General features: G+C 42.6%; 2 protein-coding genes across 2 annotated transcripts in view; one reads left to right on the top strand and one right to left on the bottom strand.

The window, feature by feature from the left end:
* Window positions 1-463: 463 nt before the first annotated feature.
* Window positions 464-23769, bottom strand: LOC147032884 (calhepatin-like). The gene is made up of 4 exons (XM_085870852.1): window positions 23620-23769; window positions 14461-14538; window positions 10384-10525; window positions 464-668 (listed from the first exon to the last, which is right to left on the bottom strand). Exons 1-4 carry the CDS (start codon window positions 23620-23622, stop codon window positions 628-630), a joined length of 264 nt encoding a protein of 87 aa, XP_085726978.1. The 5' UTR covers window positions 23623-23769; the 3' UTR covers window positions 464-627.
* Window positions 23770-25236: 1467 nt separating this feature from the next.
* Window positions 25237-25982, top strand: part of LOC147032883 (coiled-coil and C2 domain-containing protein 1A-like) — a 121993-nt gene continuing 121247 nt past the window's right edge. Inside the window, exon 1 of the mRNA XM_085870843.1 lies at window positions 25237-25369. Coding sequence (XP_085726969.1) covers window positions 25342-25369 — 28 coding nt within the window. The 5' untranslated portion in view covers window positions 25237-25341. The remainder of the gene's footprint in view (window positions 25370-25982) is intronic.

The raw sequence follows: 25982 nt of genomic DNA, 5'->3' as shown, positions 1-25982 counted from the left end.
ATATAAAATTGGAAAAGGTGTTCCTGCGATTAAAGCATGGAAAGATAGGCAAGTGCTGTCCACTTGCAAAAGCTTGCAGGATTGCTTGGCCATTCGTGGAGGTCTTGGACCTCTGGCGCAAAGGGCCTGCATCTGCGGGACCCCCTGCTGTGACTATTTTAAATTACTCGCGAAGAACCAATCATACACATGGGTTAATTCCCTCAGAACTGATGTATTTTATTATGAAGTCATCCCTCTCCCGCCAGGAGAGATGCTACATGATACCTATTTACATACAATTGTGGTCCTTCTGCCATCCTGAACCCTCGGGACTACGATCAAGTTTTATTTTTACTGCTTAAAACCTTCCTGCGCATACCACGAGTAAAACCACCAGTTTTCAACTCATTTCATCCAGTGGTTCAGGAGTGCATAGAAGTCAAAACACCCCACAAAGAAACAGACCCTTCTCAAAATAAAATATGATGATGATGCTATTTAATGATAGATACAAACAGCAATGTAATGCATTGTTTTATTGAAGATGACCACAATGTATGCTGTGATATCCATTTTTAAATACTCAGGATTAAAAAAAAAAGCAGCAGGGTAGAAAGATGGGAGCATCATCATTGATTTCTTTCATCACTGCATTTTGAATTGCCGCAAAACACAATTTTTGAATTCTGTGGAAAGAAGAAATCAAATTAATCCACACCTTCAAAACTTTTAACAGTCTTACGTCTTAACACTCGAGCTTGCCTGAACCAAACAAGATGTAAAATTACAGTCAATTGATCGTACAGAAAAGCATACATTTTTGGGCACAGACACAAATGTTCATTAGAATTATGTTTTTCCAAAGAGATAAGTTACCCAAATTTTATCATGACAAATATTCATTGTTATCAGAGATTAAATGGAGGAAATGTATATTTGAAATTTGTGATTTCTAGTTACCAGGTTAAAACGAGCAGTATACCTACTACTATAGAGTAAACATGTTGCAAACACCAAACAATTAGAAAATGGGGCACAAAAAGTGTGAAGCATGAGTGCAATGGAGCAAGGAGTGTGACTCAGTAGTGGACAAGCCATCATGTTATGAGTGGTGTTCAAAGGGTTCGACAAATGGGATACTCACAATTCGGAGACTGATCCACCATTGGAAATTGGCAAAGCAATAAAACCACTTCCCGATGTTTTGTAAAATTAAGCCCCACTCCACTTTTTTGAAATTGTTACATTTCTTGAGAAAGTCCAATAATTATTGATGCAGCCAATTATTCCATTTACCTAATCCCCCAAGGCCAAAGTGAATTAAAATAAATAAATATATATATATATATATATATATATATATATATATATATATATATATATATATATATATATATATATATATATATAAAATTCAACAGCAAATGCAATAAACATTATTCTGGTCACAAAACAGATATGCCAGAATGTTGGCTGACTGCCAACAAAGCGAGGTTTTACAGGATGGATTATTTTTTTGTCTATCAATTTGCCATTCTTTACCAATTGCACTTCATCTCAAATATGAAATTTAAGATTACAAATCCTGATAATTTTTTTACAAGGCCAAAAATGAGGAGTGGAGATGGAGAGTGTTTTTTATCCCCCACCACGTGGCGGAGGGGGGATATTGTTGTCACCCAGGGCATCCAGCTGTCCGTCCGGCTGTCCGTCCGTCCGTCCGGCTGTCCGTCCGTCCGTCCATCTGTCCGGGCATCAACATTTATAGTTGTGAGTGCAATAACTCATAAACTGTTCGCCATATCGATTTGAAATTTGGGTCACACATGTGCTACCTGAAAAGGAAGAACCCTATTGATTTTGGGCATGGCCGGATCCAAGATGGCCGACTGGGGTGGACATCTTGAAAAAAAATGTTTTTTGTAATAAATGGAAAACCACTTATCTGATTTCAATTATTTTTGGTTACTACGTTCCTCACCCCTGGGGAACTTTTTCGAGATGATGACCAAATGGTGTCTTGTTTCCAATTCACCTCCCTCATTATCTGGAATATGTATGACCTTTTTCATTCAATGGTGGGGGATTCCCCATCTCTGATGGTATATTTTTATATTTTGCTTGCCCATGACTCACATGTCAGATAATGCTAACACATGACAAACTCATGGAATATCAGCACCTGATTCAATTAACTTTATATTTAATTATGATCAGTCATCGGTTTTAAAGGTGGTGATTACATATATTATAGAAATAATGCATAAATAATCATGGAGGCACTGGCTCCTGGGGCAACACCTTCCTGGAGCTGACAGTCTAGCTCAGAAGTGTGTCTGTGTGTGTGTTGTTGGTTGTTATCTCCATATGTGGGTTTTATAAGGTGCAACAGGGTCCTTCTAGATCTCGAAGTATTCACCCCCGTTTCAGTAAGCGATCATGATTTATGGACCAATTTGTGAAGTTTTTTTTTTGTTCTCAAAGTTTTGGCCCGAGGACTCAAGGATCGTCACTGATCCCCGGACAGCTTCCAACTGCAGTTTGTTTGGAGTCATATTCCATGGCACGGATTTTTAAGATATCCGTGAGGTTCTTTTATCATTGCAGTTGTTCCAATTATTACTGGTATAATTTCGGTGCTCTTCAGCTTCCAGGATATTTTCACTTCATTTTTGAGGTTTTGGCATTTGGTTATTTAGACCAAAAAGCATTTTTTGCATCATTTAGACCAAAATTGCTGGGTACTGACACCTCAATTAGCACTGCCGTTTTTTCTTTTTCTTTTTTTGTACCTCAGGACTACATCCGGTCTCAATGCTTTGCTTTCCATGTTCATGATTGATGGAATCATGAGGTCGAACATGAGCATTACTTCCGTGTTTTCAATTATTGCTTTTTGGTTCATGTTTTCATCATGAGTTTTTTGTGACTGGGGCATTGAAATTTCTGCAGATGTGCCAGTTGATTACTCAACATACTCTGTTGTGCCTTTGTGTGTACAGCTGTTCTGACATGAGTTTTTTTTACATCAAGATAGGAGGTGGGTCACACTTTCTGTTTCTACCTTGCAGAACCGACTCCTATCTGATTAACTCAGTCCTGCCATTTTCTTAAAGCCATTTGTGTAGTGTCTTTGGTCTTGGGCATTTATAATGATTCGTTCTCCATCCCAGTTGAGCTGACCTCTTTTTCGCCATTCTGATGAGCCTTCTTTATCGATGCCCAATGTGTCCAACTCTTTTTTTTCATACCCCCCGCCCCCTGCTTTTTTTCTCTCCTAGGTGTGTGTGTGTGTGTGTGTGTGTGTGTGTGTGTGTGTGTGTGTGTGTGTGTGTGTGTGTGTGTGTGTGTGTGTGTGTAACCAAAATAGAATATTGTTTGGGTTACAAGTTTCATTTTGATTGAAGTGATATATCAAAGTTGCATTTGGCTAATTGAAATTTATTTTAATGAGTGACACACATAAAGATTGGTACATCATAAATGTCTTTTTAGTCGCGTCGCGTTGCGAATGCTGGCTCTAAGAGAGCTCCGCATTCTTCTTCTTCTTCTTCTTCTTCTTCTTCTTCTTCTTCTTCTTCTTCTTCTTCTTCTTCTTCTTCTTCTTCTTCTTCTTCTTCTTCTTCTTCTTCTTCTTCTTCTTCTTCTTCTTCTTCTTCTTCTTCTTCTTCTTCTTCTTCTTCTTCTTCTTCTTCTTCTTCTTCTTCTTCTTCTTCTTCTTCTTCTTCTTCTTCTTCTTCTTCTTCTTCTTCTTCTTGTGAAGACAAAACCTTTATGACGTGGCTATTGGACACATTTGTCCTTGTTTTTTTTATGTCAATTTACACCTGATTGGGAACTCCTTGCATAAGGTCAATTATTACTGTTTCAATCAAAGCCTTTTTGTTTTCAGGCTTTGGATACAGATATGCTTCACTCCCAACAAAGCTTGGTTTTACGGGATGGATTATTACTTACTAAATCAAAAGATTTCGTAAGTATATTGATGACTTCCGTTTCTGTTTGTTTGTTTGTGTGTTTGTTTGTGTGTTTGTTTGTGTGTTTGTAGGCACGATAACTCGAGAATGGAAGAAGCTACCAATGTCAAATTACACCACGTGATTCAGGAGGGTGATGGCTAGTGCTGATTAGATTTTGGTCAAAATCGGTCAAAGGTCAAGGTCACAGTGAGGTCAAACATCCAAAAAATGATAACTCGAGAACGGAAGAAGCTACCAATCTCAAATTACAGCACGTGATTGAGGAGGGTAGTGGCTAGCGCTGATTAGATTTTGGTCAAAATCGGTCAAAGGTCAAGGTCACAGTGAGGTCAAATATTCGATTTTTGATGGTTTGGTACAGATAACTCGAGAACGGAAGAAGCTACCAATGTCAAATTACACCATATGATTCAGGAGGGTGATGGCTAGTGCTGATTAGATTTTGGTCAAAATCGGTCAAAGGTCAAGGTCACAGTGAGGTCAAACATCCAAAAAATGATAACTCGAGAACGGAAGAAGCTACCAATGTCAAGTTACACCACGTGATTCAGGAGGGTGGTGGCTAGCGCTGATTAGATTTTGGTCAAAATCGGTCAAAGGTCAAGGTCACAGTGAGGTCAAATATTCGATTTTTGATGGTTTGGTACAGATAACTCGAGAACGGAAGAAGCTACCAATGTCAAATTACACCACGTGATTCAGGAGGGTGATGGCTAGTGCTGATTAGATTTTGGTCAAAATCGGTCAAAGGTCAAGGTCACAGTGAGGTCAAACATCCAAAAAATGATAACTCGAGAACGGAAGAAGCTACCAATGTCAAGTTACACCACGTGATTCAGGAGGGTGGTGGCTAGCGCTGATTAGATTTTGGTCAAAATCGGTCAAAGGTCAAGGTCACAGTGAGGTCAAACATCCAAAACATTCGATTTTTGATGGTTTGGTACAGAATCATCGTAGAAACTTCTGGTTTGCGTCGCTTCCTTCTCTAGAGACAGCTTTTATTAGACAAGGTCAGAGGTCAAGTTGACGATTTCGTAAGTACCAGTCTATGACTGCTTGTTTTTTTTGTCGATCTGTTGTAACTCATTTTTACAATTGTCAAATGTTTCTGTGTTAACTGAAGCCCTTGAGAATTAATGTGTCCCCCACTGCCCATTTCTGTTACAAATGTGTGTTTTGCAAAATGCCTTAATGGTGATGATTCGTTACTTTTTTTGTTTTTTTCCATCTCCATCAGTTATCATTGCATCTCCATTTAGACCAGCCTGGCTTCTCACCATCAAATACAAGATAATGGACTTGATAACTACAGCAGACCTCAAGACTCATTGTTGCTCTAACTCTGATCTCCAATGATCAGATTGGGTTCTGCTCATGTCATTCCACCTTCCTCGTGATGCTTTTGCAATATTAGCATATTAGAGCAAAGCCTTCAGTCTCAAACAAGCAGTTATACGGCTGTCTTACTGCACATCTCCCATGTGTTTGATTCTTTTTGGCATCTTGTCCTGATTTCCAAACTGTGAGCAAATGATATCCAGAATTCCCTCTGAGGCTGAATATCAAAAGTCTTGTGTACTCACAAGCAACAGGTTGCTTTGGACAAAATTATATTCCATGTTGCACTTCTAAAGACTTCCCTCAAGGTTGTGTTCTGGGACCAATCCTGTTCTTACTATACAGTACATCAATGATATGTCCAAATCACAGGAAAATCCATTACTTCGCATTGCAGATAACTCTACTCTGTACAGGATAGTTCTGCATCCATCTTTCAAGCAGGCTGACAGCAACCCTCTTTGTTGATCTGGACAAAATAAGCAACTGGTCATCTCCCTGGAACATATTTTATAGTGCAGAAAAACCCCATATTCTCAATTTGTCCTTCCATGACAAGGGCAGGCAGGAAAATTCACATATCCTGAGAGAGGTACAGTCATGTGCTCGAGCTGCTTTGCTTCACGAGCAGTTATGACCGGGCTGAGGAACATCATATCACGAAACTGGCATCCAAACCTGACTTCCACCTCAGAGTTCTCTGGGCAAAACCCTACCTCGACTGTCTTCTGTTTTAATGCTGCATAAAGGGTTCATCCAAAGTGTCATGGAATATTGCTCCACACTCTGGAATGGTGTTGCTGCTTCCAATATTGCACCCTTCCCCCTCCCCAAAGGCCTTTCAATATAATGCTCAAAAGTTATGGGGACCAAAATTGGCGAAGCCCAAAATGATTAAACTTGCATATCAACAGTTCTCAAAGAAAATGATTACTTCTGTTCACAAGAGTTCTATAAGGGATGATTTCATGAAATTATAATGATTGCAGCCTTTCATTGGCCTGTAATATCTCAAAGCCTCTTCTCAATAAAATGCCTCAGATATCCTGATTATACACAGGACTAATTACACAAAGGGTGGAGGAGCTCCTTGTGAGCTAATGGCCATCCAGATCTGGTGCCGAACTGTGTCTGCGGATGTCCTCTTACAGTTAGGTTACCTTTTACGAGATGGTTGGTGACAGAATTTTGTCTCCGGCCACCGTAAAATACTTCATTCCACAAAACACATTTTAAAAAATGCAAGGAAAACTGAAAATACACTCCATGTGAGTACCTCCTGTGCTGCTGCCTTCGCAGGGCAGCCCACCGGATGATGGGATTGAGGCAAAGCCTTCAGGACCCCCATTCATTGATGATAGGAGGAAAAGCATGGGGTAACCTTCCTGGGTCGGATTGTGGTGGTGTGTGGCGGGGTGGTGCTGATGTGTCGTCCACCAGACAGCGGTCTCCTCAGGTTAACCTGAGGCAGTCCCTTCGGGTGTGTGCCTGGAATGTCCTATCCCCAAGAGAAGATGATCACCTGTCTCTATCATCTGAGCTCCAGCGATTGGACATAGGTATTGCAACACTCTTTGAGGTTTGGAGACCGGACAATGGTGAGATAATGGTGGGTGGTTACACTTACTACTGGTCTTGTTGCTCTGATGGTTACCATACCCAAGGGGTTGCTGTGGCTGTGTCCAATAGGCTGACTCCCATGATAATTGAGGCATTATGAGACTGAGAATTCATCACTCCTTGGGTGTCATTTCTCTGGACTCTGGATATGCTCCGACTGAGGCAAACTATCTCACTGTGAAGGAGGAATTCTATGCCGTGCTCGAGTCCGTGGTTGATCAGTGCCCCAGGTGAGATACTCTTCTAGTCTTGGGGGATTTCAATGCATCGACTGGCACTGATAGGGATGGTTATGAGACATGTGTTGGTTATCATGGGTCTGGAACTGTGAATCAGAATAACAACTTCCTTGACTTTGCAAGAAGTCGTGGACTTCTGGTGGGTGGTTCATGGTTTCAGCACCAACAGGCTCATCACTGGACTTGGTATTCCAACGCTGGTGGTGTGTGAAAGGAGATGGACCATGTGCTCGTTGATGGGCACTGGAAGATTATTTCAGAACTGCAGGGTCTACAAGAGTGCTCAGTTCCTTCATACTGACCACAGGCTTGTTGTTGCAACTCTGAATTTGCAGAGTAAATCCAGGAGAATGGGAGCATCCCAGCCTCGGCTGGATGTTGGCAAGCTCAAGGATGAGAGGGTAGCTGAGGAGGAGTTTGTGAACAAGCTGAGTAAGGATGTGGGGGGTCTGGGTGTTTTGGGGAATCCTGAAGAGTTGTGCAGTGCCTTCAAGACTACCATCGTTGATGTTGTTGGTGGATGTCTTTGAACCCACCATCAGGCAAAGAAGAACTTTGTCTCCCAAGGGACACTTGATACCATTGACGATAATTACAGGACCAGGCTTAATGGCAGAGCTGAGCTGTTCAGGGAGTTGAGGCTTAAAACTCTACATGTGCTGAGGGCAGACAAGGAGGCTGATGTGCAATGAATCTGTGAGGGGGTAGAGCATCACCTGTGGTCAAGTGATTCTCATTTTGCTTACAGGGGAATTTGTGCATTGCGTTCCTCCAAGCCCATCCCACGGTGTACCGCAGTTAGAGCGGAGGGTTGTATGCTTTTGACAGAGTCTTCCAAAGTGAAGGCCCACTGGGCCAGTTACTTTGAGCATCTGTACCAAGCTGATCCACAATCTGTTGCATTGGACGTCAAGGGTGTAATTAGCCCTATTGCTGTCCCTCCAATCAACTGAGAACCACCTTTGTTTGTGGAAACAGGCTGCAGTGAATCAGTGGAAAAGGGGTAAAGCTCATGGGTCTGTGGCATCCATGCTGAACTTCTCAAGGCTGGTGAAAATGCTGTACTCATGTCGTTGCACACAGTTCTGTGCTATGTTTGTAACACAGGCATCATCTAAACTGACTGGAAGAGGGGCCTTGTTGTCCCTCTGGAAAAGGAAGGGTGATTGCTAGGACTGCAACAGCTACTGGGGGTGACGCTGCTCTCAGTGCCGCTGGGCAAGTTCTTTGCTCGCATAATTCTTGATTGGGTTTGCCACCATCTGCTTGAGCACCAGCATCCAGAGTAGTCGGGCTTTACACCAAAGAGGTCAACGATTGACCGTATGTTTGTTCTTTGGGTCCTCACCGAATGCAGATGAGAGTTTCGGCAGGGGCTGCTTGCAGCCTATATTGATCTCCAAAAAGCATTTCATTCAGGGATTTGGGATGCCCTCTGGAGGATTCTCCATCTTCTTGGGGTGCCACCAAAACTGATCAATCTAATTTCTGAACTATACTCTGGTACTGACAGTGGTGCGAGGTGTGGTAGTTCCATCTCCAACTTATTTTCAGTTGTTACTGGAGTTTGTCAGGGGTGTGTACTGCCCCCCAGACTTTTCAGTGCTTGCATGGACCGCTTTCTGGGGAGGATGTCTGAGAGATCAAGTTGCGGTGCATCTTTTGGGAATATCAAGATCTCTGACCTTGATTTCACATATGATTCAGTCATCTTTGCGGAGACTCTGGATATCCTTTTGGGGGCCCTCGAGGTGCTGAATGAGAAGTAGTTGGAGCCACTGGAATTATCAGCTTCCTGGGTCAAATCTAAGATCCAGTCTTTCAGTGACATTTTGGATGCTGCTAACTTGTGTGTACCTGTTTGTGGTGAGGATGTTGAGGTCATGGAGAGATTCACTTACCTTGCTTGTGATATTCATGTCTCCGCATGTTCTGAGCCAGAGGTCAGAAGACATCTGGTTCGGGTCTGGGGAGTCATGGGGTGCTGTCGGTACGTATGCAGGACAATGAAAGTCTGAATCTTTAAGTCCATGGTGTTTCCTCTCTTGCTCTATGGATGTGAGACTTGGACTCTGATCAGGGATCTGAGATGGAGACTACTTCTTCAGTACCATGTCTCTTCGGAGAATCCTTCCCTATCGCTGGTCAGAATTTGTGTCCAACAAGCGGTTGCCGAGAGAAACTCAGATAATATTTGATACCTGTATAGTCTGTGAGCTTCAACTGTGGCTGTATGGACATGCGGCTCTTTTTCCTGATGCTGATCCTGCTTACCAGATTCTCTCAGCAAGGGATCCCTGTGAGTGGAAGAGGCTAACGGGCTGACAACATGCCTCATGGTTGCAGCAGGTTGATCGGTGTCTCAAGAAGATGGGGATGAGCCAGACATCTGCCTGGGGGATGGCCAGATGGAGGCCCCTGGAGGACCAGCGGGAAGTGGATACAGAAATGCGCTGCTGCGGCACATGCTCCCATACCTGACCTGATTTGACGAATAAACTATGGTTGCAGATACTCCGAATGATTGGTGTCAAATCTCTTTAATCACCACATGGCCAATTGTGATTAAGAGAACATTTGGCAAACATCAATGCCATGTGGAGCTAGAACAGCACTCGGTAAAGTGCATACATCTGTCAGGCTGAGAAGTTGAAGTTTTGTATTTCACTGATAGGCTGGATCTGCATCCGGACCTGAACCAAGATTGAATTGGCTTGTTATTGTCACCTCATCAACTCATCCTTCAAGTTTTCTCATAAATCGTCCACAACTTTTTGAAATATCATGCTGTGTATCTTTTTTGGCCCCATCTCTCAAGGGTGAAGAATCACTTTAAAAAATTCTCGGATCAGGATCCGGATATTCACCAAAATCTAGTCAATTCTTTCTTGTCACACACCAAATCTGTCCATCAAGTTTCATTCGAATCTGTCCGCAACTTTTTGAGATATCATGCTCACAGACAAACAAACAGGCAGACAGACAGACAGACAGACAGACAGGATGAAAACATAACATCCGTCCACCTTTGCAATTTATACGAAAAAAAGCAGAATCCTATTATCAGCAATCAACCATTTTTATAACAATGTGACTGTTGCAGACACTTAAGTCTAAGATAATGGATATTGTGAAATAGAAAATGAATTTGTCAATAACTTGTTAGAAAATGTTATGCAGTAATAATATAAAATATATTTAAATTTGTCCATACAATGATTTACCATCAAATGATACTTCGTTATCTTCATTTGTATCAAATCTTTTCATCATTTGGTCCAATGCTCCTTTTGGTAATGGCATTGATGCAGTGAACATTTTCATCACTTCAGCCAACTCGTCTTTGGAAAGCGAACCGGATTTATCCTGACAAAGAAAGGGAAAAGCTTAACTGTCTGAATAACTTTTCTTGGGCAGTATATATATTTTTTATCACTTCACATGGTCATCCAAAAAATGTTCACAGACAATGAAAAGCACAATGAAAAAAGAAAACAGTTTGCAATGGTCAATTGTAAGACCGTTAAAGTCATTTGCCAATTAAGTTCAGCTAATGTTTCTCAACTTAACGCCACATAGATAGTTATTCACTTTTTATCCCGTATCTTTTTGAGATTTTTCTTCTCATGCCGTTTTAAAAATCTGCCATTTTATGATCACAATGGTGGTAGATGGAGTATCAGAAGGTATGCAGTACAGTTTCTGGAATATTGGTTCAGCGGTAGTCAAGGGTACGAGATGGGCGCTCAGTATCGATATTTACTTCCGCCACCAAAGGTGGAAAGAGGAGGTTATGTTGTCACCCCTGTTTGTTACTTGCAAAGTTGAAGATTTTTAAGTATATTGGTCAGTCGATTTTGTTTTTTAGCGAACATTTTTTTTTCCAAGTATGTTAGTTTGTCTGTCGCTTTTGTCTGTCTGTCTGTCTGTCACACGATTTTTGGCCACAGTTTACAAGCAATCGTTCTGAATTTTTTTTGTGTATGTAGTTGACCAGCCAAGAATAGCAACTCTTAATTTTGGTGAAGATCTGAATATGGATCCGGATCTGAGAATTTTAAAAGTGATACTTCATCATTGCTAGATCGGGCCAAAAACGCCATATAGCATAATATCTCAAAATGGGTTATGGATGGATTCAGACGAAACTTGGTGGACAGGTTGGGTGTGTGACAAGGACGAAGAGGTTAAATTTTTTGTGGAAATCCGGATCCGGATCTGAGAATTTTTAAAGTGATTCTTCACCATTGAGAGATAGCACCAAAAATGATACACAGCACAATATCTCAAAAGATTATAGAATATAGATGGACTCCACAAAAACTTTGTGGACAGGTTGGGTGTGTGAAAAGGACGAATTGATTCAATTTTGGTGAAGATTCGAATCCGCATCTGGAACTATACTATATTTTTTTCAGTGATTTTTCACCATTGAGAGATGGGGCCAAAAATGATATGTAGCACGATATCTACTCTAAATGAATGAGGTGTATGTGTGTGTCTGTTTATTACGTAGTCTATTAATTAATTACGTACTATTGGAATGTACCTTTTGACACTTTATGCTGCTGAGACCCCTTCGACCTTTGAAGACCCTTTTAGACTCTTAAACCCCCTTGAGACCAAAAAGATGCCAAGGACCCAAAAGATCTCAGAGACCCAAAAGGCCCCGAATACCCAAAAGACCAAAAAGACCCTTTAGACCCCTTACACCCTTCAGACAGATTAAACAGCTTAGACCCTTGACCATTTGGACCACTTGGACTTTTTTATATTTCAAATAAATATTATATCATCAATATTAGAAAAAATTTGTGCAAAAGAAATGTTTATGTTATGATTGGTCATGACAATAGCAAATCTGTGACATCAATCTCTGCAATGACATGGAGAGGCGGGCATAGTGAGCCAATCCACGCGAGTTACCCATTTAAATGCAAGTTGCACTATTGTGTCTGAACGGAGTAAACGTCAGAACCACGGCATGCATAATGCTGAATGATATCTCATTTAAGAGGCCTTGGGTCTTCACAGTGCATGTGGAGGTCTACAAATATCAATCCATACATCCATCCATTGGGACCATACTCTGTGCAGAGCGTCGGTGCTGCCGAAGCAGTCTCCTTGGCTATTGGGCACAATCCTGGACGGGTCACCACTTCGACACAGGATACCAGCAAGCTGGCACTCGTTTTGTCAACCTCAGAAGGATGACAGGCAGAGTCAACCCCACCTGGTATTAATTCAACAGCCAAGTGGGATTTGAACTCAGGATTCTCAGATCCCAAGCCCACCACCCTAACCATTAAGCCAACACCAGGCATATAAATACCAATATTCACCCAATTTTCGAGTTATGTGCATTTTTGTGCCTAGATTGCACACACGGGCAGTGTAGAGGCTCAGAGTTTCTGGTTCTCACTACCAGAAGGAAAAATAATACAACCATAAAGTATGCAGTCAATTCCATCCAACATATTATGATTACCTTTTTGTCCATTTACTTCACTGAGAAACCTTAGCATTCTTAAGAGTGAGTAGCAGTCTTTTATGTGGACTTGAGGTTGGGAGGATAAGGACTTCAAGAAGAAAGAGGAAGATGCAGAGGGGGAGTGGAGGACAGAGAGTTGGAGTGGTGGGGGTGCAGAGAAGGGATAGAGTTGGAAAAGAGGGTTGAGGCTTGAGGAGGGTGGCAGGGGGAGGTGAGGACTTGATGAAGAAACAGGGAGGAGAGGATACAGAGTTGTGGGGGGAGGGGCAAAGAAAGGGCAGAGAGCTGGGAGAAGGGGTTTGAAGACTTGGGTGAGTCATTGAATGAGTGAGTGGTTATAAAGAGCTTTTTATTTCACGGAAATTTTTACTAGTGGGACAAACTTACATTCTGCAATCATATACTGGGGTGCATCCTTCTTGCAAACGTTAGAAATATAAGCTTTTCATGTTGATGAAATGAACTGTGAAAGAGTTTTGTATATTTGAAAATGTGGAGAGTGCTTGCATTCCACAGACAGCTAAATAAATCGAGAAACTAAAGAATGAGTGATCAGAATGAGCTCTTTACTTAACAGTTTAAATAATAAAATGTTTGTTTCTTTTGATGTTTTTGAGCATTATTTTTAACAGTATCATCTGTATTTTGATGATTTTTCTCATGTAGGGCTTTGTGTTTGCGTTCAATTTTCCAGGACAAAGCAATCTTTATGTCTGGGTTTTCCAGCAATGTGGATCATGAGAACAAGGAAAATATGTGCATTCACTAAAATTTGTTCTGATTGTTTGGTATAACCAGGATCCGACTATCTATGTATACATGCAATACTTAAAAAATGCACTGTCATACTTACCCACTCTGCACTTTCTGTAAACGATAAATGTTTACGACTTCCTATGACTGTATATCATCGATAAACGACAAAAAACTACAATGTCCGTAAATGACAAAACCCACAGACACTTTTTGAATCAGATCACCATAAAACCGAGAAGCACCCGCAAGTGATTGTGCCAGTGCAAGGTCACATGACGTGTTGTCATTGGTCACGTTACCCTCCCTGAGCAGGAGTGAGGCTGCACTAGCCAACATTTGTTTACATTAATTTTATGGACAGCCTTGTTTTTTATCCCCCCCCCCCTCTGGAATCTTGGCTATGAGTTGCATCAGTATGCAAAATTTCAGCTTTCCAGCGCATCTAGAAAGTACGAAACATTTACATCAGTAAGTGAAAGGAGTGAGGCTGCACCAGCCAACATTTGTTTACATTTATTTTATGGACAGCTTTGTTTTTTATTCCCCCCCCCCCCTGGAATCTTGGCTATGAGTTGCATCAGTATGTAAAATTTCAGCTTTCCAGCGCATCTCGAAAGTACTAAACATTTACATCAGTGAGAGGGTGGGTGGTTAGAAAGAAGTTTATATCTGTGATATCTCATATTTGCTTTCACATTTCCCTGGGGTGGTATATGAAAACTGATCAGGTAACCATTGCATACTCCACTGCCCCTTACACACACACACACACACACACACACACACACACACACACACACACACACACACACACACACACACACACACACACACAATTAGAATGATTCACCTCGACTTTAACACAGCATTCCCAAGAAAGCAGTTATTCCCCTTACGTCTTCATGTGCAACATCCCCAGTCACCATTTATCGATTGGAGATAATAAAATGCTTCGCTAGTTTTGGATTGAATCGTGAACAATGCATTTCGTTTGTGTGCTTCATATTTTCTATGAAATAAATGTAAATCGTTAACAAGCATTTCTTTCACTTACCTTGTCCACAGAATCAAAATTTTCCTTGAGCATGCGTATAAAATCCTGCTGTTGCTCTACAGATAGCCTTTTTGTGCTCTGCGGCAGAAATATAATTATATGATGAGTATGTATGTAAAAGACCATAATTCCAGTATGGTTAAATTAAAATCTGTGCTTTTATTGCAGTTTATTTCTTGACAATACCTCAAGCAATCTATTGTATAACTAGAGAATTTATAGAACACCTCACCACCAACTAATGCCATCAGATGGGACACCCAGTTTAATGTCCATCTGAGGGACAGCATACACATTGATGAATCATCGTGCTTGTGAAACATCAGAATGACAATTATGTAGCTGGGGCTGGGTCGGAATTCAATCCCAGGCGAGACAGCCGAGATGTGAGCGTGTATACCTCTAGGCCATCCTGTCAGCCTCGAGCCCTGGAGTCGAAAGGGTAAAAAGTGTCGATGAATAAATCAAGGTGGAATGTAAGGAGTGGTGATCAAAGATACTAGAGCAAGGCAAGATAAACCACCCGGCCGTGAACGAGAAGTAGATAATGGATGTGCTCGGCCGCCATTTTAGTAAGCAACTGCTCAAGCAATGCCAGCTAGCTGTGCACGTCAGTCAGATATGGGCATGGTGGACAACGTCACGTTCTTCCGCTCATTGTTCAGCGATTCATTGTTCCAATCGACAGTCCAAAAGACCTGATTTAATTTGTGATGGTTGCCGAATTCATCAAATCAGCTGCTGGAGCAAATTGCTCACCAGACTCGGACAAATTCATTCTGATGCTGCAGAGTCTCACCGACAAGGAAATAACGAGACAATCAGTACAGTTTGTCACACCTTCTCTGCACAGAAGAATAAATGTTGCAATTCCTCATGTTCAATTCAGCCTTCCGAAGCAGAACACACAAGCATACATTGCTGGTTATCTGTGTCACAAAATCCTTGGTGGACATGATTTGTTGTCATCGTGTCTGGTTTGCAGAATGGCTCTTCCAAGAAGTGATGCTGAATTGGATGATTCCGCTATGCTCTTCATTCACAACAAGGCATACGACACATCCAAGTCCAACTTTGGATTTCTGACGGTCCCGTCAGATGAGTTGCTCACTTTTTGTTCACACTGTGAGGAAGTGTTTCGCACTGAATTCAGTGAGGGTAAAATGACACGAAACAATATACATCTCCTGCTCAATTAAGCCATACATCAGCTGGATGTCGACAAGGGTTTGCACGTTCACAGTGAGCGAGTGAAGTCCAGAATGGTTGCAACATTTGTAAGCGTCCGTGTCCAGTACACACTGAAGATCAAGAACAGATGTGTCCGTCATGCCACTGCCAAGAGAACGTGTAGAAAAGTTCAAAAGGTGTCAAACAAGTAAGAATCAGTTGGACAGTTGCAAGTGGTTCTCATAAAGATGTTGGACAACATGTACATGCAGGTCAATTTACATGTACATTTGACTGAAAATGTGGGATTATCATTTTGTTTGTATCAATAGAAGCTGTAAATTTGATGCTTGAAATTGAAGGATGTACATTCATTGTGGAGATTCTGCAAGTCCTTTTCTTCTCAGTTAGTCTTCCATGAATGGCCTAAAGAAGATGTGGCGGTCGATGCTCTCTGAAAAAGTTGTCAGTATAGTAAATGGAGTTTTTTTTTGTATACCTTGTCGAGGCTCGTATGAGAGCTAACACACAACGCACAGCGAGGGGGGCATGAGACAGGAGGGGTGGGAGTGGCAAGGACAAAACGGTGGGGAACAGACACATTAGGAGATCTGTGGAAGGGAGAGGGATGGGGCGGGGAACATGGGGAATACAAGATGGACATTCCAGGGACTTTCAGGAAGGAAAGCAGGGAATTTGAATGAGGTGGGTTTGGGGTGGATTAACGGGGGTAGAAAAGATTGAGGATTTGGATGGAGGAAGATAAGTGGTGGTGGTGAACAGCTGTTTTGAAGGCCTGGAGGGAAGAATGGGATTAGATAGAGTGAGGGAGTTTATTCCAAAGGCGGGGAAAAAGAGGAATGAAAGGGTGAAGGTGAGCACTTTTACCATAAGGGGGTTCTCAACAAGGTATACAAAAAAAATTAATTCTATTTATTATACTGACAACTTTTTCAGAGAGCATAGATCACCACTTATCTTCTTTAGGCCATCCAGGGAAGACTTACTGAGAAGAAAAGGACTTGCAGAATCTTCACAATGAATGATACACATTTAAAGTGATTGTTGGTGATGTGCATGGTGGTATTTTGGAAATACAAGACTGAAGAGAGAAAAGCCTGCCAAGATTGTGTGAGTAAGGAATGTGAGAGAAGATTGATGTGGTTGTAATCTTGATTATGTAAATGAACTGTAAGGACTGAACGTTTTGCTTGTGTTGTGTACATTCCCTGGCATTTGTGTGTGTGTGTGTGTGTGTGTGTGTGTGTGTGTGTGTGTGTGTTTGGGGGTGAGGGGAGGAGCTCCATCTATGAACACCATAAGCCTCAATAAGAATACAAATGAAAGGGGAATATGGACCGATGCCATATATTTAAACTTTCAACCCATTTAACTTCCTACCCCTAAATTTTTTTTGTTTTTTTTAATTGAAATTAAATAGAAGAAAAAAATAAACATCATCAGGTTTCAGTTTAAATCCATTGGTTTTGTTTGTTCTTTTTAATTCCTTCCTTGTGACAAAAACACCGGGGATTCCAGCATAATGTCACCAAAGTGAAACATTTCACTCAGAATGAAAAGTTAATCCCATTCATTTATACATGAAAACCAGGGAGAGAATTTTTTTTGATATTCCCTCCCCAAATTTGCACTATAAAGGAAAAGAGAAAGAAAACCCTCGATTTCACCATTTAGCACTACATCAGCGATGTCATGGTCATGGAGCGTCGCGGAGAAGTTGCTTACTAAAATGATGGCCATTCCGTCCCAGTGCGTACCTCACCCTTTTGTGTGGGTTTGCAGATGAGTGCTTTATCTTGCCCTACTCTGGTATCTTTGGTGGTGATGGTAAAGTGTATCTAAATAAATAATTTAGGGTCACGTGTGAGTCGTGGAGATGGTAATGTACATAAAAAGTAAATAATTAGACAATATATATGGGTAGTGGAGATGGTAAAATATAAATAATTTAAAGTTATGTGTTGGTGGAGATGTTCAAGTGTATATAAATAAATAATGATTCCCAAATGCACATAGATGGTGTGCAGCAAAAATGTACAGATTTGAAAAAATAATCTTAGTAGGCGCCAAATGTAGTGAATTAGGTAGGGAAAGCATTCAAATTGTTTGTAGCAAATGTATTTTAACATCTCTATTTATTTACTTGCAGCTACCAGTAGTCGAGAACTGAAGGGGGGGGGGCATATGCCCCAAGGCGCTGGGTTCTGGAGTGGGGGACGCCAAATTCACAACCAGTTTTACAAGTTCACCCATAATTTAGGTATTCTCATAAAATTATGGATCATGAAGATGTTTGAGTTGTGCATGATAAGTTGACATCAAATATTCATATATCAGGAGAAATATAATGCTTTATTTTTCAATATCAGATTTTTTTTTTTCAGTGTCAGATTTTTTGATACTAGGATACTAAGGAAGAGATGGCAGAGAACAGGGGCATCGAGAGCCAGCACGGGCCCTGAGGAAAACAACCTCAGGGACCCTATCCCCACCTTTCCTGTCTTGCATTTGTATTAAAAATTATAGTTACAGTTGAAGCTCAAGTACAGGTTTACAGGTATCATGTAAACCTGTACTAACCTGTTCCATGGTCGGGTTGTCGGCGACTAAACCGTCTCCCCCACCAGGTTTTTTCGAGGGTGTTTGGATATGGACACCCAGCAGGATTAAAAACAAAACCTGTCAAAGGGCAGAGGAGCTCCTTGTGATCCAACGGCCATCCATATTTAGTGCCCAACTGTGTCTGCGGACGTCCTCCTGCAGTTGGGTTACTTCTTATTAGGAGGTTGGTGGCAGGATTTGCACTCCGGCCACCGTCAAACCCTTCATTCCGCAAAACACAAGAACACAAAAAAATCTGAAAACCCACTCCGTGGGAGTACCTCCTGTGCAGCTTCCCTTCGCAGGGCAGCTCACCGGATGACAGGATTGGGGCAAAGCCTTCGGGACCCCCAATCTTTGATGATAGGAGGGAAACCACGGGGTAACATTCCCGGGTCAGATTGCGGAAGAGTGTGTCGGAGTGGTGCTGAGGTGTTGTCCACCAGACGGTGGACTCCTTGGGTTAACCTGAGGCGGTCCCTTCGGGTGGGTGCCTGGAATGTCCTATCCCGAAGAGAGGATGATCACCTGTCTCTCTTTTCATCTGATCTCAAGCGTTCAGACATCATTATTGCAGCTCTCTCTGAGGTTCGGAGACCGGATTGCGGCGAGATAATGGTGGGTGGTTACACCTACTATTGGTCTGGTTGCTCTGATGGTTACCATGCCCAAGGAGTTGCTGTCGCTGTGTCCAATAAGCTGACTCCAATGACAATTGAGGTAACACCGGTCAACGAGCGTATTATGAGACGAAGGATTCGTCACTCCTTAGGTGTCATTTCCCTGGTCTCTGTTTATGCTCCGACTGAGGCGAGTGACCTCACCGTGAAGGATGCATTCTACGCCATGCTCGAGTCTGTGGTTGATCAGTGCCCCAGACGTGATACACTTGTAGTCTTAGGGAATTTCAATGCATCGACTGGAACTGATATGGATGGTTATGAGACGTGTGTTGGTCCCCATGGGTCAGGAACTGTGAACCTGAATAGCACTAAGTTCCTTGACTTTGCAAGAAGTCGTGGACTTAGGGTGACCGGTTCATGGTTTGAGCACCCATAGGCTCATTGCTGGACTTGGGATTCCAACGCTGGTGGTGTGGCAAAGGAGATTGACCATGTCCTCGTTGATGGTCGCTGGAGGATGTCCAGAATGTATATGTAAATATACATTTCAGTCAAATGTATATGTAAATTGACTGCAGGGTCTACTGGAGTGCTCAGTTCCTCAATACTGACCACGGGCTTGTTGTGGCAACTCTTAAGTTGCACCTTAAATCCAGGAGAATGGTACCATCCCAGCCTAGGCTGGATGTTGGCAAGCTCAAGGATGAGAGGGTAGCTGAGGAGTTTGCAAACATGCTGAGTAGAGATTTGGGGGGTCTGTGTGCTTTGGGTGGTCCTGAAGAGTTGTGGAGTGCCTTCAAGACCACCATCCTTGATGTTGCCGGTGGATGTCTTGGAACTCACCGGAGGGCAACAAAGAATTTTTTCTCTTAAGGGACACTGGATACCATTGACCAGAGTCGCAGAGCCAGGCTGAATGGCAGAGCTGAGCTGTTCAGGGAGCTGAGGCGTAAAACTGTACGTGCGCTAAGGTTTGACAAGGAGGCCTAGGTGCGAGGAATCTGTGAGGGGGTAGAGCATCACCTGTGGTCAAGGGATTCTCGTCCTGCTTACAGGGGAATTCGTGCATTGCATTCATCCAAGCCCATCCCTTGGTGTAGTGCAGTGAGAGCAGAGAGTGGTAGGCTCTTGACAGAGGAATCCGAAGTGAAGGCCCGCTGGGCCGGTTACTTTGAGCGGTTGTACCAGGCTGATCCACCATCTGTCGAGTTGGACGTCAGGAGTGTTAAATCCCTGTTGCTGACCCTCCAATCAACTGTGGTAAACCTTCGCTTGTGGAAACACAGGCTGCGGTGAACTGGTTGAAATGGGGTAAACCTCCAGGGATCTGTGGCATCCATGCTGAACTTCTCAAGGCTGGTGGAAATGCTGCACTCGTGTCGTTGCATGCAGTTCTGTGCTCTGCCTGGAACACAGGCATCATCCCAACTGACTGGAAGAAGGGCCTTGGTGTCCCTCTCTGGAAAGGGAAGGGTGATCGCCAAGACTGCAACAACTACCGAGGGGTGACGCTGCTCTCAGTGCAAGGCAAGGTCTTTGCTCGGATAATTCTTCATAGGGTTCACCACCATCTGCTTGAGCACCAGCATCCAGAGCAGTCAGGCTTTACACCAAAGAGGTCAATGATTGACCATATCCTTACTCTTCTGGTCCTCACTGAAAGCAGACGAGAGTTTCGGCAGTGACTGCTTGCAGCCTATGTTGATCTCTTTAAAGCGTTCGATTCAGTGAATCAGAATGCCTTCTGGAGGATTCTTGGTCTTCGTGGGGTGCCACCAAAACTGATCAATATGATGCCTGAACTCTACTCTGGTACTGAGAGTGCTGTGAAGTGTGGTGGTACCATCGCTGACTTATTTCCAGTTGTTACTGTAGTTCGTCAGGGGTGTGTACTGGCCCCCACACTTTTCAGCACTTGTATGGACTGGATTCTAGGGAGGATGTCAGAGATAAAACTGTGGTGCATTGTTTTGGAAAGTCAAGATCTCTGCCCTTGATTTCGCAGATGATGCAGTCATCTTTGCGGAGACTTTAGATATCCTTTTGGGGGCCCTCGAGGTGCTGAATGAGGAGTCAGAGCCACTGGGATTACGGGTTTCCTGGGTCAAAACTTATATCCAGGCTTTCAATGACATCTTGGATGCTGCTGTCCTGTCTGTGTCTGTTTGTGGTGAGGATGTTGAGGTCGTGGAGAGATTCACTTACCTTGGCAGTGATATCCATGTCCCTGCTGGCTGTGAGTTAGAGGTCAATAGACGTCTGGGTCGGGCCTGGGGAGTCATGGATTCACTGGATAATGGGGTGTGGCGCTGCCGGTACCTGTGCTGGAGGACGAAAGTCCGAGTCTTCAGGTCCTTGGTGCTTCCAGTCTTGCTCTATGGATGCGACACTTGGACTCTGACCAAGGATCTGAGATGGAGACTTTTTTCCTTTGGTACCAGGTCTCTTCGGAGAATCCTTGGCTATCGCTGGGCGGACTTTGTGTCCAGCGAGCGTTGCTGAGAGTGACTCAAATGAGATTTGTTACCTGCATAGTCCGTGAGCGTCAGCTGCGGCTGTATGGACATGTGGCTCGTTTTTCTGACGCTGATTCTGCTCACTAGATTCTTTCAGCGAGGGAGTCTCATGAGTGGAGGAAGCCAATGGGCCAACCACGTGCCTCGTGGTTGCAGTAGGTTGATCGGCATCTCAAGTAGATGGGGATGGGCCTGTCATCTGCCTGGGGTATGGCCAGATGGAGGCCCTTGGAATACCGGCCGAAAGTGGATGCAGCAACGTGCTGCTCTGGCACATGCTCCGATGCCTGACCTGACCTCAAGCCCCTCAACGAACCCCCGGGCCCCAAGGCAGCGACCCCCCCGCTGACCCCCGACTCTCGACGCCCCTGGCTGTGAATATGGAACTTTATGTACACATGTTGAACACATTTTTCTGGAGTATGTGAGAAACATTCCTGGTACTTGGTTTCAACGTGATGGAGCAACTGCACGTACAGCTCGTTTGTCCATCGCGATATTCACTTTCCTGGTAGATCAATTTCCCACCAATCTGGATTTCCTTGGCCTCCAATATTTTCTGACCAGGATTCATTCAAGGAACAGGACATTAAGATTAAAAAAATGTTTAATTCGTTTTGGAAAATGTTTTCCAAGAGAACCTATGAACATTCCTGAACTCAAAGATGCTGTAGCAAGGGTTATTTCTTTTCAATACATATCCATAAGTGTGCAGAACTTATCCCTTTGAACCCTAGCGGCTGGAAAATAGCCGCTATTCAACCCTCTATATACCCCAGCAGCCGGTTCACCAGCTGCTCTTCAAACTTCCATATACCCGAGCGACCGGATTTTTCTCCAGGGAGCCCAGGGTCAGGGAACCGAAAGTCCCAGGAGCTCAGGTTTCAAAGGGTAAGAGAAGGACATTTCTTATACTTGTAGTTAAACAAACCTTTATGAATTCCTTTATGTGTCATATAAATTACATGGTCTTGTATTAAAAATATCACATTTAATAAACAATTAAAATCGGGCACATTTAACCTCGTACAATCCTATACTATTCTCTCTGATAAATTTAATTTTTGAAATTGGCAAAATTCGGAAATTAATTTATGTGTCCTATAACTTTTGGCTCTGATCCTCATATAATTTGATTTGGCTCATGCTCAGATAGTATTGAATACATGTATGAAAGAAATGCGTCCAGATACATTTTCGAGTCGAGGCAACAGACATAGACGGACAGATCAATGGATTTACAGGACCCGAAATATGAGCCCCAAGCCGATTATTCATTAAAAAAAAATATGAATGATCATTTGACAGGCACAATTGATTTGCTCAAGCAAATGAACAGAGGACAGTGGTTTGATCAATCAATGTAATGAACTCTCAGTTGTTGCAATATTTGTTATTGTGATCAGTCAGCTCAATTGTTACGAAGTAGACAATGGGGTGCACAAAGGTTTTATAAAATCCTCTAACTCTGTAAACTCCCCTGTGGGTCATGTGATCCAGTAACTTCTGACACTGCGTAACTATATTCTACGTCATGAGCTAAAAACGAGAGACATTAAAAAGATTATTGAATGCAGCACTTTGCTAAGATTCATTTTAAAGTGGAACACTTTTAAACCCCCAAATTGGCTTCAGCCTGTCTGAGGGCTTATATTTCGGGTCGTGTATGTCTGTCTGTCCGTTGGTCCGTGCATCTGTCCGAAGATAACATTCAAAAATGTCTGGAATGAATTTCTTTCACATTCAGCACATGTATGCGATGATACCTGGGCATGACACACCTTTTGGGATCGGAACCAATGTGGAATTAAAAACTTTTTTGTTGGAGAAGAGACTATTATAGGAATTGTATTTGCTTTCAGAAACCATTATTTCTTTATTTATACTTCACCGTCTCCACTATATACATATTTATTCACTTATTTATTCATTTTTTTGTACAAGAGAAGAGCAAGGAATGCACTTTACCAGAGAGCAAGGTCGGAGTACATTTAAGTACAACATCTACACGGCCCATTTTAAGGTGCAGGTGGAAACTGCATCATAAATGATGATTTTCATTGTTGTGATAAATTTAATTTCACACCAACTTGAACCATTTTCACAATAACACATTAAGCAAAAAAAAAAAAAACCCCAGAAGTAATGGAATTGTTGTGGCGGTGGCTGACAAAGTTAAGCAGACATGACCAAACTTGGAACGTAATATACTGTAACAGGTGACTTACCATGTTGAAGACTTTAGTGAGGAGAATCACCAACAATGTGCAAAATTAAAACAAGCAATATCCGTGTTCTCACCGTCCTGTGGTGTTTTATAAGTGAACAGGGTGTGGCAGAGGGAAGGGTGTGGGCACAAAAGCTGAGAATTTGAGGAAGTATTTCTTGTTTTTACTTGTCTTTATACAGCAGTACAATGGTTAAATACAACTGCCTAAAAATGTTTTTTGAGCACTGAGAACAACCACCCTATCTCCCAGTGTGACCACTCCTCATTTTCATAAATGCCAATGAAAAAAGCCAAGAATTCACAAGGTTTCGGAAAAGTGATGATAAGAGAAAACCTATATACGCCAAGAAAACCTATATAGAAAAACAAGATGTCAAGGTGAACAACAAAGAGCCAAGATCTTGTGAAAAAAGCCAAGGAGTGGTCACACTGCTATTTCCCTCTCGAGAGGAGCTCAAGCATGTACTCGTATAAGGTATATGAAACACGCGTATTCTTTTTTGCATACAGAGTGGAGGCTCATGGAAAAGCGAGACTACAGAATGGATCAGGATGCTACAGAACAAAGGAAAAGCAGAAAGAGAGCTTGCTCTCTTTTTTTTTTTTTCTAAGGTAGAGCTTGCTTGATATTAAAAATTAGTGTCTAATCCAAAATTGTACTTGTTAATGTGTTCACATGTACAGAACTTGGACTCACGTAGTGAGTAGGACTGATCATAACTGTGGATGATAACAGTGTGGCCGCAGATTTTCTGTTTAAACCAAAATAAATAGAAATATTTTTTTAGTTGACATTACAGAAGAGTATGTGAGTCTACGTCAGTAAACACCTGAATTAGCAGTTGCACACCTTGATGGTATGCAGCTGAAATACTTTAAAACTGGTTGCGAGCAGTTGCATAACTGGTTGCTTGCAATACACACAAGGATACACGAAGGACTTTGATGCAGGAGAAGGCCACACCGAGTTACAACACATGCCCTGTGTACTGGAGGATTCTTGTCCTGAAAGACTATCCTCCCCACCCAGCAGGGAAGAAATGCTGCATCATGGGATGCAGATGATCATTTGGGATGGCAACGTTGCACGCTGCATCAACCCTGCCTTCTAATGGAATGGGTGAACCCAGGCCATGCCAGGATAATGTGCCCCACACCATTATGGAACAACCTGAACCTTTTACTGTTGGAACCAGCCACTTGGGGCTGGAGAGCTCCCTCGGCTGTCACCATACGTGCAACCATCCATTCGTCGAGAACATGGTGAAGGATGACTCATCAGACCGCACTACATTCCTCTACTGTTCGGCAGTCAATTTTCTATTCTCCTTGCACCACTGGACTCGTAAACGGGCGTTGCCATGTGTTATGAGCGGTTTGTGCATAGTAACCTGGTGATGGTATCCTGCCCTGTGAAGTTCCCTTTCTGACCATATCGACAATACTGGATGCTCACGACCCACGTTGAACTCTGCATACAGTTTGTCCACCATTGCTCATGTTACGCCTCGCAGTCCGGACTAATACCCGCACATCACACTTGTCGAGTATGTGCTTACGCCCAATGTTGCCCTTAAATGACGTCTTTCCTTCTTTCCAGGTTGTACGTCACTGAGGTCTCCTCTTGTGGCCATGCTGGCTCTTAATTCTGGACCTGAGCTGCACTGCTCTTACATATACATGATGAGAGGACTACCAGGAAGAGATTGGCATACCTTACATGCTGGGCAGCCCCATACTTATATATCGTATGTATACAGCCCATGCACCCTGGTGTTTCCCTTTTTTTGTCCACTATCTGTATATTGGCCACATTCCTCATTACCTTAAAAAATCTCAATCAAATCCCCTTGAAATCCCCTCCCTTCCCATGTAAACTGTCATGTCTGGCTCAACCAATGATTATAGCTTCGTGTAGCTAGCCTGTAACCAATTTAGTAGCTGGACATTGTACCTTCTCTATGACCGCTATATCGTTCCTCAGTTGTGGTGACCAAAAACTGTACACAATATTCTAGATGTGGCCTCACTAAATTACTATAGTGTTAACACAACTTCGTTAGTTTCATTATTGATCTCCCTGTGAATACAACCTCAAACCCTCTTTGCTCTACCTATAGCTGCCTCGCACTGTGCTGCCTGTTTATCACCCATACATATCACCAACCCCAGATCCTTCTCCTGTGTGACACGTTCCAAAATTACCCCTTGCATCCTGTAATCTCTATTTTCATTGTTCTTTCCCATCCCCAACACCTTACACTTGTTCAGGTTAAATTCCATCTGCCAAGCTTTTGCACAATCTATGCAAGTATCAATACTTTCCTGAATCCGATCACCACCCCCTCTGCTATCTACCAT

This window comes from Eptatretus burgeri, chromosome 2 (assembly GCF_056783735.1).
Source record: "Eptatretus burgeri isolate ZD-2024b chromosome 2, Ebu_testis_v1, whole genome shotgun sequence".
In the NCBI taxonomy this organism is placed as follows: Eukaryota; Metazoa; Chordata; class Myxini; order Myxiniformes; family Myxinidae; genus Eptatretus; species Eptatretus burgeri.
Note: the sequence above shows the minus strand (reverse complement) of the source record. Positions and strands in the feature narration are given on the sequence as shown.

Bases quoted from the DNA above. Each gene is read 5' to 3' on its own strand.
- LOC147032884 (XM_085870852.1), bottom strand. The intron at 10,526-14,460 runs GTAAGTGAAAGA...TTTCTTTGTCAG, and splicing joins ATTTTGATTCTGTGGACAAG to GATAAATCCGGTTCGCTTTC. The intron at 669-10,383 runs GTAAATCATTGT...TTCTTTCCACAG, and splicing joins TAACGAAGTATCATTTGATG to AATTCAAAAATTGTGTTTTG.